Here is a 15955-nt window from a genome sequence, read left to right as displayed (position 1 = left end):
TTTGAACTTTGTACCAATTCTCTAGTTCCCTCTCTCCTGACTCTCAGTCTAAAGAAGAAACGTCATCAATTTATTTTCTCCAGAGATGCTGCCTGACCCGCTGAGTTACTCCAGCATTTTGTATCTTATCTTCGGTGTAAAGCAGCATCTGCAGTTCATTCCTATATATTTTATCATAATATTTCTTATTAGAAGTCAATAAACCAGCTTTCAAAATCAAAATCCTATGAAATAAATCATCACCAGTTATAAGGTGAGAGATTTCATGTTTTGTAAAATATTTACATATGTTCATTAAAATTACTTTTTCGTGCAATTCTTCACCCCATCCCCTTGCAATGAAATGTTTTGTTTTAATCGAGTAACTCTTGATGTCAGTTATTATACATGTGCAAGCCTTCATTGGCTGTTGAACTTGGCAACCAAATCCTTCAAATCACATATGCACAAAGAGGAAGAATAGGAATAGCAGTTTCGTAATCCTCCTTACATGGCGCTGAGGTCAAATATCATTTTGCCTGCTCCTAAGGTCGTACAGCTTTTAAAATTGGAAATTTTGTTTTAAAAGACTTTCTTATCTTAATCAAACACCAGTTCTTTTTGTTCACCACACCTTTTTTGTCAAAGCTTTAGTACTTACTTACTGCCTATTCTGCCTCCTGCCTCCTGCCATGTAAAATGAAGGTCCTCCACTCAGTAGTGTTGATTACTTCAGTTACTGTTTCTGTAACATATTTGTTTTACGAGACAGGGTTGTTAGCCCTGTGCTCAACCTCCAACCTGGAGGACCAGTAGATCGCTACTCGTCTCGCCTCTACCCTTCGACCTGTCCAGCATGGGAGACCCTAACAGCAGACGAATCTCCCGCTGACGTAGCTCTAGGGATCACTGAGACACACAAGCTCCCCGACAACGACAAGGTTGCAATCCAACAGGGAGAAAGCTTTAGTACGCAAACCTTAAATGTAACTTTTTTTTGTTTTTTTTGCAACAGACAAAAAGCTTAACAAATGAGAAGAATGGAGTTTTAAACAGGATATTGGCAGACAACATGCGTTTGGGCAAGTTGGAGGAGCAAGTGAAGGTTTGAATGTCTTCAGTTTTCAATTATTTTGTAAGTTAATTTAAGATTTCTCAACTGGTAGAAATTTCTATCAGTTGAGAAAATCATATTGTCATTAAACTGGTGCTTTAAAAAAAATCATAATAATTTAACTAGATTCATAACTAATAACTTTACATTATTAGTAAAAGTGAACAATAGGTAAATTTAAAGCCAATTTGGGAGCAGATTGGAAGTGGTTTTATGCAACTTTACAGACGGGAGTCAACTAGCACCATTATATAGTGAAACATCTTGCCTTGCTCGGGAAGGTCAGCAGTTCCAAGGTAAAACTGCTATTGTGGACAGAATATGTGTATATTAAAATTAGGTTATTTTAATTTATATACTTTCATTATTAACTGAGTATATGCTGTATTTCCCGGCAATGAAGTCGCACCCCCATTTTGAGTTGCTAATTTTGAAAAAAGGCTGGCGGGACATGATCAAGGGTTTGATTTAGTCCAGGGGGTCAGCAACCTTTTTTACAGAGGGGCCAGGACCCATGTTTGTAAGCGGATGGCGGGCCACATCTATCGCCATAGTTAATACATGGAAGTAATAACACACAGTAACTAAATTAGTAATTAGTAACAATACATACTAAAAATACTTAGTTTTCTGCAGTTTCCAGATCGCCTGCGTGCCGCGGGACTAGCTGCAGTTCCCAGATCCCTCGAGTCCCCGGGACTAGCTACAGTTCCCAGGTCGTTTGCGAGCCCCGGGTCTAGCTGCAGTTCCGCTGGCCAGTCCCGGCGGCCGCTCGCAGCCACCCGAGCTTCTGAGTGAGTTGCTGGCATGATTCCCGACCCTCTCCTTCACAACGCTCCTGCCCTCCCCGGTATTTTAATTCAGGGGCTGTAGGTAGTTAGGAAGCCAAATGATTTGGTTGGCCTTCATAACAAGAGGAATTGAGTACAACAGTAGCACTGTCTTATTCAGCTTAGCATGGTCAAATTACATCTTGAGCACTATGTGTAGTTTTGCTTTCCATATTTGAGGGAGGATGTTCTTGATCTGAGGGAATACTGTGAAGGTGACCAGGCTGATTTCCGGGATGGCAGAACCTGTGTATAACGAACAAATGGATTTGTATTTGCTACGTTAGAAGAGTTAGAATCAGTTGGGACCTCATTGATGAAACTGATGGAACTGGACAGAATAAATGCAAGAGGATTTTTCTGATGATGGTTAAGCCCAAAACTAGAAGTAAAAGCCGAGGTATGTGGGTAGGTAGAATGCTGGAGAATCTCAGCGGGTGAGGCAGAATCTATGGAGCAAAGGAATAGGTGATGTTTCGGGTCGAGCCCCTTCTTCAGACTGATCATGTGGGTAGGCCATTTAGAACTGAGATGGGAAGATGAAAACATTAAATGTATTTAAGCAGGAGTAGATCTACTTCATTTGGATAAAGAACAAAGGAACAAGGGATTGAATTTGGATGACCAGCTGTGATTGGGGAGACTAGACGGGCCAATAAAGGTCTGATACTAGCATTTAAAATGCCTAATCTTCAACCTATACATAACTAAAATTCTGATCTTGTTATCTTCCAGTTTGGCAAAAACGGTTCACGATAGCGCTACGATTTTTCGCCAGTTCACTTGATCCTTTGTGTATTCACTCTATACCCATGAGGGTATGTAGCCGGACACAGTTCCAACTCTATATTTAATTTTGCTTACAATGCCACCGTTGTTGGGCAAGTTATGGGTAATTATGAAGTCCTGTTTAAGAAGTAGATTGATTGACTGATTGACTGAATGGTGTCATTGAGTCATAGAATCATACAGCATAGATACAGTCCTTTGGCACCGCCGCATCCATGTCAACCAAGCTGCCTCGTCTAAGCTAGTCCAATTGCCTGCATTTAGACCATAACCATCTACATTTTTCCTGTTTATGTAACTGTCCAAGCATCTTTCAGTTGATAATTCCAGTTGAGGGGCATATGGAAGCCTGCTCTGTGCAAGTTGGTTATCATGTTTTCTACAATGCAACATCTATAGTTGGTCTGAAAGCACTTTGGGGTTGCTGAGGTTATTGTAAAGCTGCTCTTTGCAATTAGAGCTTGGATCATTGGGAATAAATCCCACAGCCTGGCAGATATTTTAAATGATTTACCCAATGTTTATGTATGCATGGTCCCATGACAAGCTATGGTTTTAAGCACATTTGATTGGGGTGCTGATCAAATCCATATTTTATTATAGTTGCTGTTAGTTTCTCGAACAATCACATATACCTTGGCAGAGGCACTGACAAAAACCGTAGACCAAGCAAACCGTCAAACTGGAAGGAACAAGACTGACACAAACAATACCAAGAGTCACTTTTTGGATGACCAAAAGATAAATTCCAAGTGGCAGTGAGCAGAAATAGAAGAAACCTAACAACCACACGAGTATCCTTGGCACACGGGTACAAATTTTAGAGAACACATCTTGATCAATTCTACTTTGGGATGTAATGGACATTGTTTCAAAACTATGATCTGCATGGTAATCAGAGGTGGTATTCCTTCTTGGAGTAATGGGAGAATTCATTTGAACCTCCCTTATGGTAATAACTAAAAAGTTAGAAGAATCTAGGGTTGAATTGGATGAAGACAAGTTTTTTGGCGTCAAAACTATCTCTTGGCAACCCAAATTCTTTGTTGTCCTGTTCTTCGCTGTAAGTTTACACATGATGTTTGTGTCATCAGGAAGACTATCAGCTTTGTGGACCTCTGTCTCGTGGCGACAGAAGGGACAGCTCATGCAGTGGGAATTATCAGTGGTATCTAGGATTTTGCTTAGACATCTTGCACATACTTTGTGTAAACAGTCCAGTATCTTTGGCTTTCGGCTATGGCTATTGTACTTTTGGTAGCAGATTTTACATTCCAGTTCTGTACTTTCATCTCCTGTGTCGGTGGAATTCATCTTTAATTCAGCTGCACTAAGGGACGAAGAAAGCCATGTTACAAAAGCATGCATTTACATTGTGTAAGCAAATGTATTAATTTGATTAACCACTGAACATAACATAGTTAAATGTTCAATTAAGAAATGTATTGTATATCAATACTAAGGTGAAATCTATCATCTGGAACTTCAACTGACCAAAGAAATAACTAACACTTTCAAACTCAAAATTAAAATCTCTGCTAAAGTAGACCATTAATGAAAAAGCATAATGTTTTGGGATGCTTGTGTGTAGTTTGAAGACACTCTTAAGTTATCTGGGAGAACTGTTTGGGTCACAGGATGATGGGACAGATAAGGTAAAAGGGCAGGTGTTGCATCTGCTGTGGTTGTTTGGGGAAGTGATGTGAGGAGAAGGAGTGGTTAATGGAGATGGAAAGTGAATCAGAGTCGAGAGTGTTTAATTGTCATGTGTCCCAGATAGAATAATGAAATTCTTAATTCCGCTAGCCCTAAGAGCATTTTTAACTCTCTTTTGAATGCAACCAGTGAATCGGCCTCCACTACCTTCTGAGACAGAGAATTCCACAAATTCACAACTATGTGGAAAAGTTTTTTCTCATCTCATAGATACATAGAAAATAGGTGCAGGAGTAGGCCATTTCGAGCCTGCACCACCATTCAATATGATCATGGCTGATCATCCAACTCAGTATCTCGTACCTGCCTTCTCTCCATACCCCTTGATCCCTTTAGCCACAAGGGCCACATCTAACTCCCTCTTAAATATAGCCAATGAACTGGCCTCAACTACCCTCTTTGGCAGAGAGATCCAGAGATTCACCACTCTCTGTGTGAATTTTTTTTTTTCTCATTTCTAAATGGTCTACCCATGATTCTTAAACTGTGTCCCCTGGTTCTGGACTCCCCCAACATCGGGAATATGTTTCCTGCATCTAGCGTGTCTAATCCATTAATAATTTTATATGTTTCTATAAGATCCCCTCTCATACTTCTAACTTCCAGTGTATACAAGCCCAGTCGTTCCATTCTTTCATCATATGACAGTCCCGCCGTCCCGGGAATTAACCTCATGAACCTACGCTGTACTCCCTCAATAGCAAGAATGTCCTTAAATTATGAGACCAAAACTGCACACAATACTCTAGGTGTGGTCTTCCCAGGGCCCTGCAAACCGCAGAAGAACCTCTTTGCTCTTATACTCAAATCCTTGCATTATGAAGGCCAACATGCCATTAGCTTTCTTCACTGCCTGCTGCACCTGCATGCTTACTTTCAGTGACTGATGTCTAAGGACACCCAGGTCTTGTTGCACTTCCCCTTTTACTAATCTAACACCATTCAGATAATAATCTGCCTTCTTGTTCTTGCCACCAAAGTGAATAATTTCACATTTATCCACATTAAACTGCATCTGCCAAGCACCTGCCCACTCATCCAACTCGCCCTGCATTCTCATAGCATCCTCTTCACAGTTCACATCTTTGTGTCATCTGCAAATTTTCAAATGTTACTTTTAATTCCTTCATCTAAATATCTAAATCATTAATATATCTTGTGAATAGCTGTGGTCCCAGCACCGAGCCTAGTCACTGCCTTCCATTCTGAAAGGGAATCGTTGTTTCCTGTCTGCCATCGAATTTTCTATCTATGTCAATATCCTACCCCAATACCATGTGTTCTAATTTTGCCCACTATTCTCCTGTGTGGGACCTTATTGAAGGCTATCTGAAAGTCCAGATGCACTACATCCGCTGGCTCTCCTAGTTGCATCCTCAAAAAATGCAAGAAGATTTCCCTTTTGTAAATCCATACTGATTTGTACTGATCCTGTTACTGCTATCCAAATGCACCGCTATTACATCTTTTATAATTAACTGCAGAATCTTCCCCACAACTGATGTCAGGTTAACTGGTCTATAACCATATAACCATATAACAATTACAGCACGGAAACAGGCCATCTCGGCCCTACAAGTCCATGCCGAACAAATATTTTTCCCCTTAGTCCCACCTGCCTGCACTCGTACCATAACCCTCCATTCCCTTCTCATCCATATGCCTATCCAATTTATTTTTAAATGATCCCAATGAACCTGCCTCCACCACTTCCACTGGAAGCTCATTCCACACCGCTACCTCTCTCAGCGTAAAGAAGTTCCCCCTCATATTACCCCTAAACGTCTGTCCCTTAATTCTGAAGTCATGTCCGTCTCATCATTTTAAAGACCTCTATCAGGTCCCCCCTTAACCTTCTGCGCTCCAGAGAATAAAGACCTAACTTATTCAACCTATCTCTGTAACTTAGTTGTTGAAACCCAGGCAACATTCTAGTAAATCTCCTCTGTACTCTCTCTATTTTGTTGACATCCTTCCTATTATTTGGCGACCAAAATTGTACACCATACTCCAGATTTGGTCTCACCAATGCCTTGTACAATTTTAACATTACATCCCAGCTTCTATCATCAATGCTCTGATTTATAAAGGCTAGCATACCAAAAGCTTTCTTTACCACCCTATCTATATGAGATTCCACCTTCAAGGAACTATGCACGGTTATACCCAGATCCCTCTGTTCAACTGTATTCTTCAATTCCCTACCATAATTCCCTGCTTTCTCTCTCCTTCCTTTTTTTAAAAAATAGGATAACATTAGCTACCCTCCAATCCACAGGAACTGATCCAGAATCTATAGAATATTGGAAAATGATCATCAATGCATCCATGATTACTGGAACCAACTCGAATACCCTGGGATATAGACCATCAGGCCATGGGGACTTATCAGCCTTCAGTTCCATCAGTCTACCCAACACCATTTCCTGACTAATGTGAATTTCCTTCAGTTCCTCCGTCACCCTAGATCCTCTGTTCCCTAGTACATCTGGGAGATTGTGACTTCCTTAGTGAAGACAGAACCAAAGTACCTGTCCAACTTGTCTGCCTTTTCCTTGTTCCCCATAATAAATTCACCTGTTTCTGTCTTCAAAGGACCCACATTTGTCTTATCTAATCTTTTCCTTTCAACGCTTTTACTATCCTCCTTTATATTCTTGGCTAGCTTACCTTCGTACTTCATCTTTTCTCCCGTATTGCCTATTTAGTTATCTTCTGTTGCTCTTTAAATATTTCCCAATCCTGTGGCTTCCTGCTCATCTTTGCTATGTTATACCTCTTCTGTTTTCATTTTATACTGTCCTTGACTTCCCTTGTCATCCACGGTTGCCTCTTACTCCCCTCATGCATAAAAAAGAGAAACTTCCAATTGTCCAGATATATTGCAGCTTCTTTGCTTCAGAATGCATTTTGGTTATTTACAGTTTGTGACGATGCTTGATAATTGCAGCTCATTGGATAGTATCCCTGAAGTAGCTTTTAAAGAAATATGTCGAAGGGATGCAGTGATCTGACGTATGTTAAGAGGGCACATACGAATTTATATTGGATTTTTGTAAGTGTTTAAGAATACAGTAAAAGTTAATATTTGATGATAGGAATAGGAATTCTATAGTAATAACCTGTGTATCTAAATTATGAGGTTTATATTTCATTTTTATTAGTATCCTAATGTTCCCCCCCCACATATCAATGATCTCTAATTTGCCAAAAAAATAACTTTCAGTGATTGGTTAAAAATAAAACATTAAACCAAAAACAATTAAAATCTCAGGGTCAATATTTAAAAATGATTACAAGCATATTTACAATAAGACCAGAAATGCTTCTATATAGCAGTTTTTTTAAAATAAAGCTACTTAAACCTGTTAAAAACGTGATCGATTTTGTATTTAGTTACACTGAAAACAATGTTATTTATATATCCTCAAGTGCTATTATATAAACTATAGCTGGCTTGCAAATAGAAAAAAATACCTGATCATGCCTTGTATCTTCAGACTAGGAGAATGTTTTCTGTCGGGTAATCCACAGGCCTGTAGTTTATTGTCATATCAGCAAGCTTCTTTTGCACAGCAGTGAACAACAATAACAGTGCCATTTGATGAATCCACCAAGGTATACAAAACAAAAGCTGCAGTGAAGCTAGGAGACGTTAACAACCGTATGAAGGAACATGAAGAGGATTTTGCCAGAAGAACTGCTCAGTACCAGCGGGAAAAACGACATCTCCAGCAGCTACTGAAGGACAAGCAGGAAACCATTGATGAACTGCTGGAACAGAAAAGGTAAAGCTGTCATTGGCATAGCAAACCAATTACAACATATCGATGTATAAGAGAATGCGTGGCTCCATGTTCCTGCATTGCATTTTATCCATCTGTTGCATTACAGACCTAGGCACACAACATTTGCCATTAAGTACGCAAGAGTGAATGGCAGAAAGCAGAATTCTATAACCTGGATTTATTCTTCTTTTACCTTCATGTCAAAAATCACTGTTGATCCAAGTTAACGATTTATTGCTACCAGGTTCTTTCTTCCTGTTGATTCAAAATAAATTGTTCGTCGAAAATACAAGTGAAATTTAGGAGTAAAGACGTCCATCAAACGAGCTCCAGATTTACACTGTTGGATATAATGTTCAATTTTCCTTTAATGTGAACATTTCTTGCTTCAGTAAAAGTAGTGGTTTTGTTTAAAGTTGTCAGATCTGTATTGTTGATCGAAGCAGTGTGAAATGAGGATCTTCGGTTAATCCTGCTTTGCCTGGCAGGGTGTGGAGCATTGAGACAAATACCAAACGTCATTAATACAATACATCTGGACTGTTGCTTGGAAGCAGAAGGGAAATTTGAGATCAACAGCTGAAGATGTCCTTGCGTAACAGAGGTTATGATTGAGAAGAATGCAATCTTGTTTCAAGCGATACATGTCAGCAGTGGTTTGCATCCTGTAGGCAGCTGTGCAGTAATGTTCACAGAGTGGGGAGAGGGAAATGACATCGACAATTCACCATCTTTTACAGCTCTTTATAGATTTTCTGAGTTAATAGTTTAAAATATTGCCAGAGCTGAATCCAAGCTGCTAGGTTGCTGTAGTTACTGAACCCGTACAGTAGTTAAAGCAACAATCAGAGCAGTCTTTGGAGGGATTAAATGAATAGTTAATAATAGCACAATATTTATTATCCATGCTTTATATTTCCAATACTGGGCGATATTGTCTTTTTATCTTCACTTGGGTCATCTTGATCTGTACAAGTTTAGAGAAGATTTTTTGTCATGAACAATATATAAACATTATAAATAAGCTTACAACCCAATGATATGAACATTGAATTTTCCAGTTTTTAGATAACTACTAGTCCCCACCCCAAACTCAGACCTATTTCTCTCCCTCCCCCTTCCCTTTCACCTACATTCCTTCAAAATTCACAACTCTTCGATCATTTTGCCTTCTGTCCTTTCACCCCTGCCTTTGTCAAACCATCTGCCTATCAAAACCCCCTCTCACCTGCGTTCACCTAATACCAGCCTAGATTTGTCCTTCCTCTCCCTTCTTCTCCTCCTCCCCAATCAGTCTAAACAAGGATCCTGGCCCAAAACATCACCTATCCATCTTCTCAGGGAAATGCTGCCTGACCTGCCAAGTTAGTCCAGCACTCTGTGTAGTTTGTGTAGTTTGTTGCAAACCAGCATTTGCAGTTCCTTGTTTCTAATATATAAACAAATATCATGTAGTCAGAAATGCAGAGGGGTGGAGCAAGAGTCAAGAGTGTTTTATTGTCATGTGTCCCAGATAGAACAATGACATTCTTACTTGCTGCAGCACAACACAATATGTAAACATAATAAATCCAAATACTCAACAAAAATTCATAGAAACCCCCCCCCCCCCCCCCAACCCGAAACGCCCAATTCAGTGCAATAATAATAATAATAATCTATTGTAGTTCACAGCTTATGAGGTAAAAGCCAAAATGCTGGAATAGCTCAGCAGATCACGCAGGGTTTCTGGAGCACATGAATATGTGACGTTTTGATCAGACCCTTCTTCTAACTTGGACCATGATGGGCAAATAGGTTTAGCCATTCATTGCCTGGTCTGGCTGCACTATATACAACATTGTACTGTAATCATCAGCCCAAAATCTTTACCTTTTAAAAGTTATCCACTTCTTCTTTGCCCTGTTAGCTATTTTCTTAGACCTCTCGCCCATCCTCCCCTCCCATAATGTGCCAATAATGAATCATTGTCATTAAGCTTGAAGCTACAGTGCCCTCCATAATGTTTGGGACAAAGACCCATCATTAATTTATTTGCCACTGTACTCTACAATTTGAGATTTGCAATAGAAAAAAATCACATGTGGTTAAAGTTCACATTGTCAGATCTTCAGCAGCCATACATGCCCAGGGCATAACACCCCCACCACCGTGTTTCACAGATGAGGTGGTATGCTTTGGATCTTGGGTAGTTCCTTCTCTCCTCCATACTTTGCTTGTGCCATCACTCTGATATAAGTTAATCTTTGTCTCATCTGTCCACAAGACCCTTTTCCACAACTGTGGTTGCTCTTTTAAGTACTTCTTGGCAAACTGTAACCTGGCCATCCTATTTTTGCGGCTAACCAGTGGTTTGCATCTTGCAGTGTAGCCTCTGTATTTCTGTTCATAAAGTCTTCTGTGGACAATGGTCATTGACAAATCCACATCTGACTCCTGAAGAGTGTTTCTGATCTGTCGGACAGGTGTTTGGAGGTTTTTCTTCATTATAGAGAGAATTCTTCTGTCATCAGCTGTGGAGGTCTTCCTTGGCCTGCAGTCCCTTTGCGATTAGTAAGCTCACCAGTGCTCTCTTTCTTCTTAACAATGTTCCAAACAGTTGATTTTGGTAAGCCTAAGGTTTGGCTGATGTCCCTAACAGTTTTATTCTTGTTTCTCAGTCTCATAATGGCTTCTTTGACTTTCATTGGCACAACTTTGAACCTCATGATGATAAACAGCAATAAAAGATGATGGAAAGACTGGAGAAAAAACTAGGTGCTGAGAGCTCACTTATACCTGCATTAAGGAGGCAATTGAACACACCTGAGTAATTACAAACACCTGTAAAGCCATTGAAATGGGGGAGTCTGTGTATCGACACAGCTGTAATTTCTACCTGGTGAAACCAAAAAAATACCCTTTAATAAAATCTGACAATGCGCACTTTAACCACATGTGATTTTTTTTTTTTTCTGTTACAAATCTCAAATTGTGGAATACAGAGGCAAATAAATAAATGATGGGTCTTTGTCCCAAACATTATAGAGGGCACTGTATTGGGTCTCCTGACTGCTGCTTCTCTTTCTTTTCTCAAGATCCATTCTCTCCCTGGCTCTAATCCCAAACTTATATATAACTGCAGATTATTTCCTCTCTCCCTTCAAGCCTTCTGCAAAGTCATCTTATCAAGATTTCCATTCACATGCTGACCTTCCAACGTTCCTCTTCGCCCTCGATATGAATTGAATTTTTTAAATTTTCGGTATTGTAGCCTATAAATTTATTTTCCTTCAAATGTATAGATAACATCCTTCGCCTGCAGAGAAAATACCTTTGGCCTTTTTGTCTTTGCAAATTACAATTCCGTCACTGAATTCTCCAAAGCCTTTAAATATTGCCTCCCAAATTCGTGCCTATTTTACATGGAATTATTTTTTTCTAATACTCAATTGAAGTTTGTGTCTCTGTCACAGTAACAAGACAGCTCTGTTACTATCACTAGTAGCATACGGTGGGATTGTGACTAAATATCCAAACCTTGTGGAGCTGTCTGCAGTGTTTGAAACATAAGATTATTAAGGGTTTGGACACACTAGAGGCAGGAAACATGTTCCCGATGTTGGGGGAGTCCAGAACCAGGGGCCACAGTTTAAGAATAAGGAGTAAGCCATTTAGAACGGAGACGAGGAAACACTTTTTCTCACAGAGAGTGGTGAGTCTGTGGAATTCTCTGCCTCAGAGGGCGGTGGAGGCAGGTTCTCTGGATGCTTTCAAGAGAGAGCTAGATGGGGCTCTAAAAATAGCGGAGTCAGGGGATATGGGGAGAAGGCAGGAACAGGGTACTGATTGGGGATGATCAGCCACGATCACATTGAATGGCAGTGCTGACTCGAAGGGCTGAATGGCCTACTCCTGCACCTATTGTCTATTGTTTGATTCTGTTGCAAACAATTGCTTTATTTCATCAAACATTTTTCAATTGTTTTCCACAGATTGGGATTCTGTTTGTCTGGTTCCTCTTTAGACTCTTCATTTATACCCACAGAATTGTTAATAATGGCTTTTATTCCCACACGTTCAGTAAAACCTCTGGTGTTCCTCAAAGATCTATCCTTCGCTGCCTCCTTTTTCTAAAGATAGACACAAAGTGCTGGAGTAACTCAGAGTCAGGCAGCATCTGTGGAGAACATGGATAGGTGACGTTTCACAGAGTGCTGGAGTAACTCAGTGGGTCAGGCAGCATCTGTGGAGAACATGGATAGGTGACGTTTCAGGTTGAGACCCTTTGTCATTCTGAAGACTACTCTTTTCTCATTTGAAACCTTCCCTTTGATAAAACCATCAAAAACGAGTTTTGGCATGTATGCTAATGTCACCAACACCGTCTGAACTGTCTCTAATTTGGCAAATTTTCTTTGTGCATCATCCAATACCAGATCCACAGTAATTTATTTCCAAACTATGTCTTCAGAAGATCAACCCCTTTATCCTAAAGCCCTGTCACAAGCTTAAATCGTGCCTTCCCACACAGTGGGAAACTTTGATTCTGCTGTGTGGGGATGTTTTATGTCAAATTCTATAGTGTGTGTTCTTTATTTTTTATTGTATGGCTGTATGGGAATTTCATTTCACTGTGCCATCTGGCACATGTGACAATTAAATGTATCTTGAATCTTGAATCCATAGGCACAAACTCTGACTCATTTTCTTGCAGTAATCTGAAAATGGACTAGTTTCTTCTAATGTTGGTATCATGTTTCCCATGCATTGAGTTGAACACCAATTCTACATTCGCTTGAAAGCTACCTAATTCTCTCTCCATAATCTCATCTACATTTAGTCTGGCCACAGCTCAACTGCTCAAGATATTCTCAACCTTGCATTTGTTACCTCTAGACTTGAAACATTTCCAAAAATGGCTGACCTCCCTTATCTGTACCGGCAAATTTAAATCTTGTTCCAGTTCCCAACTACTCCTTTTCACACTGCTTGTGAAGTAATATCACAGTTATTACAGTGAAGTAATATCACAATTTTAAAACTCCCATCCTCGCTTTCATATCTTGGCATGGTGTCACTTCTCCCGGTGCCATATCGTATAGGGATGGGTTGGACTGTCTAGGACCATGTGCCTTAGAGTAGAAGAATAAGGGGTGATCGTATAGAAATGTATTAAATCATGAGGGGCATAGATCAGTCTCTTGTCTCAGGAAAGAGAATAAAAAAATAGAGAGCGTACGTTTGCGATGAGAGAGAAAAGATGTAAAAGGAATCTGAGAGGCAACTCAAGTACTTCATGCAGAGTACATTAGGGTTAGGGTTAATGCATGTGTGGAATGAGCTTCCACAAGAAGTGGTTGAGGCAAGTGGATTAACAATAGGATAGGAAAGATTTAACGGGATATGGGCCAAACTCGGACTCAGATGCGCATCATGTTGGGCATTGACAAGGTGGGCTGAAGGGCCTGTTTTCATGCTGTATTATTTTGCGATTCTACGAAAGATAATGCAGAATATTTGAACAAATTTCACAGCAACTGTCCGGCAGAAAATTATTTCCGTGGGTTCTTCAGACTGACTTTTTGTTCCATTCATTAAAATAATCTGATGTCAGAGTGTGTTAACAACGCTGCTGTAAGACAATCCATGGCAACATCACCTTGCAATCAAACATGGAAAACCATCCTTCTAAATAGGTATATTCAGACTAATTTTCAGGAGACATTTTGTAGCATTTATTTGCTTTAAATTCCTGTTTTTTTTTGTGTGAACAAATACATTGCTGTGAAGGCAATCTACAGAAGCAATCTAACTCATTACCCAAAGAAAATGAAAATTCAGTGCTGGGTGAATTTATACGTGACCTAAACTTAATCGCACAAATAAATAAGTGTTCTGTAATGCTAATAATCTGCTCTTTCATTTAGGCAAATGGAGTCTGAGCTTGAAACAGTCTGGGAATCATCTACAAGGGAAAATCAGCGGATAAAAGTTCTATTGCGCAGCACTTTACGCGGTAGTCATTGCTGGGATGCACTCAACTTTGACCAATTTGATATCAAGGAAAACCCTTGCAGGTATTTCGGCTCTCAATCTGACTTCAGAGCATTAAGCTATTGTGACGTGATGGTTTCCTCTTCCAGAAGGGCACACGGGAATAACCTGCAGCCAAATAATAACAAGAGTTTGCCTGTTCATTTGCCTGAAAGTGGAGATTGTACAATTACTAAGCAAAGAAAACAAAAACCCAGAGAAGAAAATGTCAAGAGCCCAATGTTCGAGTCTGACTCTGATCAACAACAAGTTGCCTCTTCTGATGAAAGTGACAAAAATGAGCATGATTTCTATTCTTAATGTGATTATAGTGAATACTTTATCATATCTGTTTTCTTTTTATCAACTTAGAACAATTGAAATATTTTTGTACAATGAAGTTGATTAATGTTAAGGTTTGTTTTTAAATTGCCCTTTAATGATATTTTCACTAGTGGCATCTGTTATTGAGAACATTCTGAGATTTGTTATCGAGATATTCATTTGCTTAATGGAATACATGCACCTCGTCAGAGACCAATTTTATATTCTTATTTTCTACTCACAGAATCTAATTTAAAATACAATTGAGATTTTAAATAAATGGTAATTACTAAATAAGTTCTAATGAATAGCGTTCAAACTATTTTGCAAAGACATTTGCATATTGATTTGAGTTGAATGTAGTTAAGTGTGTTACTGAAATTATATGGCACCAAAGCTTCAGTTGGGGCAACAGGAAGAGGGGTTTATCCCATTGTTTTTACATTGCATGAAACAAATTGATGAATATGTCTGTGGGCGACTGGCAGGTGTATATAATGTGTCAGTGAACTTCACAACGTATCTCCAAATATCTAACATGGTTACCACATGACTTTCTACACCTATCAAGAGGAATATCTTGGCATTTGTTATTTTTAAACAATAAACACTAAATTTCACAGTAGATGAATATTTTGTTTTTATGGGCCATAGAATCTAGAATGATGGAAAACCAAAAGAAATTGTGAAAATCATTTGCAGGCCTATACTCTGTTTTGATAAGTTTTAATGTACGTTGCATTATTTCTGCAATCTTTTGTGTTGACATAGTTTTCTGGATATTTGTGACAGTGTTCCTATTTCGAGTTCATCTTTATTTTATAAATGATTCAAAATAAACAATCCGATTTTACTTCAAACTGGTAATTGACTTCACATTCATAGTAATCTTGCAGCATTTTTAAGTGTCTGTCTGCCTGTAAAACTCTCATTTTGTTTGAATGTCTGCGTGTGTGTATGTGAGATCCTGAAATTACGCCAAAACGGTACACGATAGCGCTGACATTTTTGCACCACCTAGCTCACAATTGTCCTGTGTATGTTTTTAATGTTTCGTTCAGATTGATGTTATACTTCACAAGTTATTTCACATTTTTAAATGAAAAAAATCCAAATTTGAGAAAAAAACCTTTCCTCTGCAGCTATAATTTCACAATCACCACAACGAGCAATGCCGTCCCAAATCGTCCCGATAAAGGCTCAAGGGGGAACAATCTGACCCCCGTCTCCCCTCCACCTCCGTTCCACCCCACTTCTCTCCAACCCTCCCTCCTTCCTCCTTTCCCCCTCCCCCTCTCTCCTCTCTCCCCCTACCCCTCTCTCCCCTCCCCCTCTCCCCCTCCCCCCCCCCCCTCTCCCCCTCCCCCCCCCCCCCCCCCCCCCCCCTCCCCCTCCCCCCC

General features: G+C 39.7%; 2 protein-coding genes across 3 annotated transcripts in view; one reads left to right on the top strand and one right to left on the bottom strand.

Annotated features, from left to right (window-relative positions):
• Nucleotides 1–15415, top strand: part of cep89 (centrosomal protein 89) — a 54454-nt gene extending 39039 nt beyond the window's left edge. For both annotated transcript variants that reach the window (XM_055648356.1, XM_055648355.1), the window contains 3 exons: nucleotides 995–1084; nucleotides 8047–8216; nucleotides 14126–15415. In XM_055648356.1, the coding sequence (XP_055504331.1) occupies nucleotides 995–1084; nucleotides 8047–8216; nucleotides 14126–14552 (687 nt within the window). In that variant the 3' untranslated portion in view covers nucleotides 14553–15415. The remainder of the gene's footprint in view (nucleotides 1–994; nucleotides 1085–8046; nucleotides 8217–14125) is intronic.
• On the bottom strand, nucleotides 2264–8050 carry zgc:165481 (uncharacterized protein LOC100073327 homolog). Its single transcript, XM_055648357.1, has 2 exons — nucleotides 7906–8050; nucleotides 2264–4042 (listed from the first exon to the last, which is right to left on the bottom strand). The coding sequence occupies exons 1-2, from the start codon at nucleotides 7911–7913 to the stop codon at nucleotides 3322–3324; spliced, it is 729 nt and encodes a 242-aa protein (XP_055504332.1). The 5' UTR covers nucleotides 7914–8050; the 3' UTR covers nucleotides 2264–3321.
• Nucleotides 15416–15955: the final 540 nt, after the last annotated feature.

Source organism: Leucoraja erinacea, chromosome 17 (assembly GCF_028641065.1).
Source record: "Leucoraja erinacea ecotype New England chromosome 17, Leri_hhj_1, whole genome shotgun sequence".
Taxonomy (NCBI): Eukaryota; Metazoa; Chordata; class Chondrichthyes; order Rajiformes; family Rajidae; genus Leucoraja; species Leucoraja erinaceus.
This window is presented reverse-complemented; position numbering and strand designations above follow the sequence as displayed.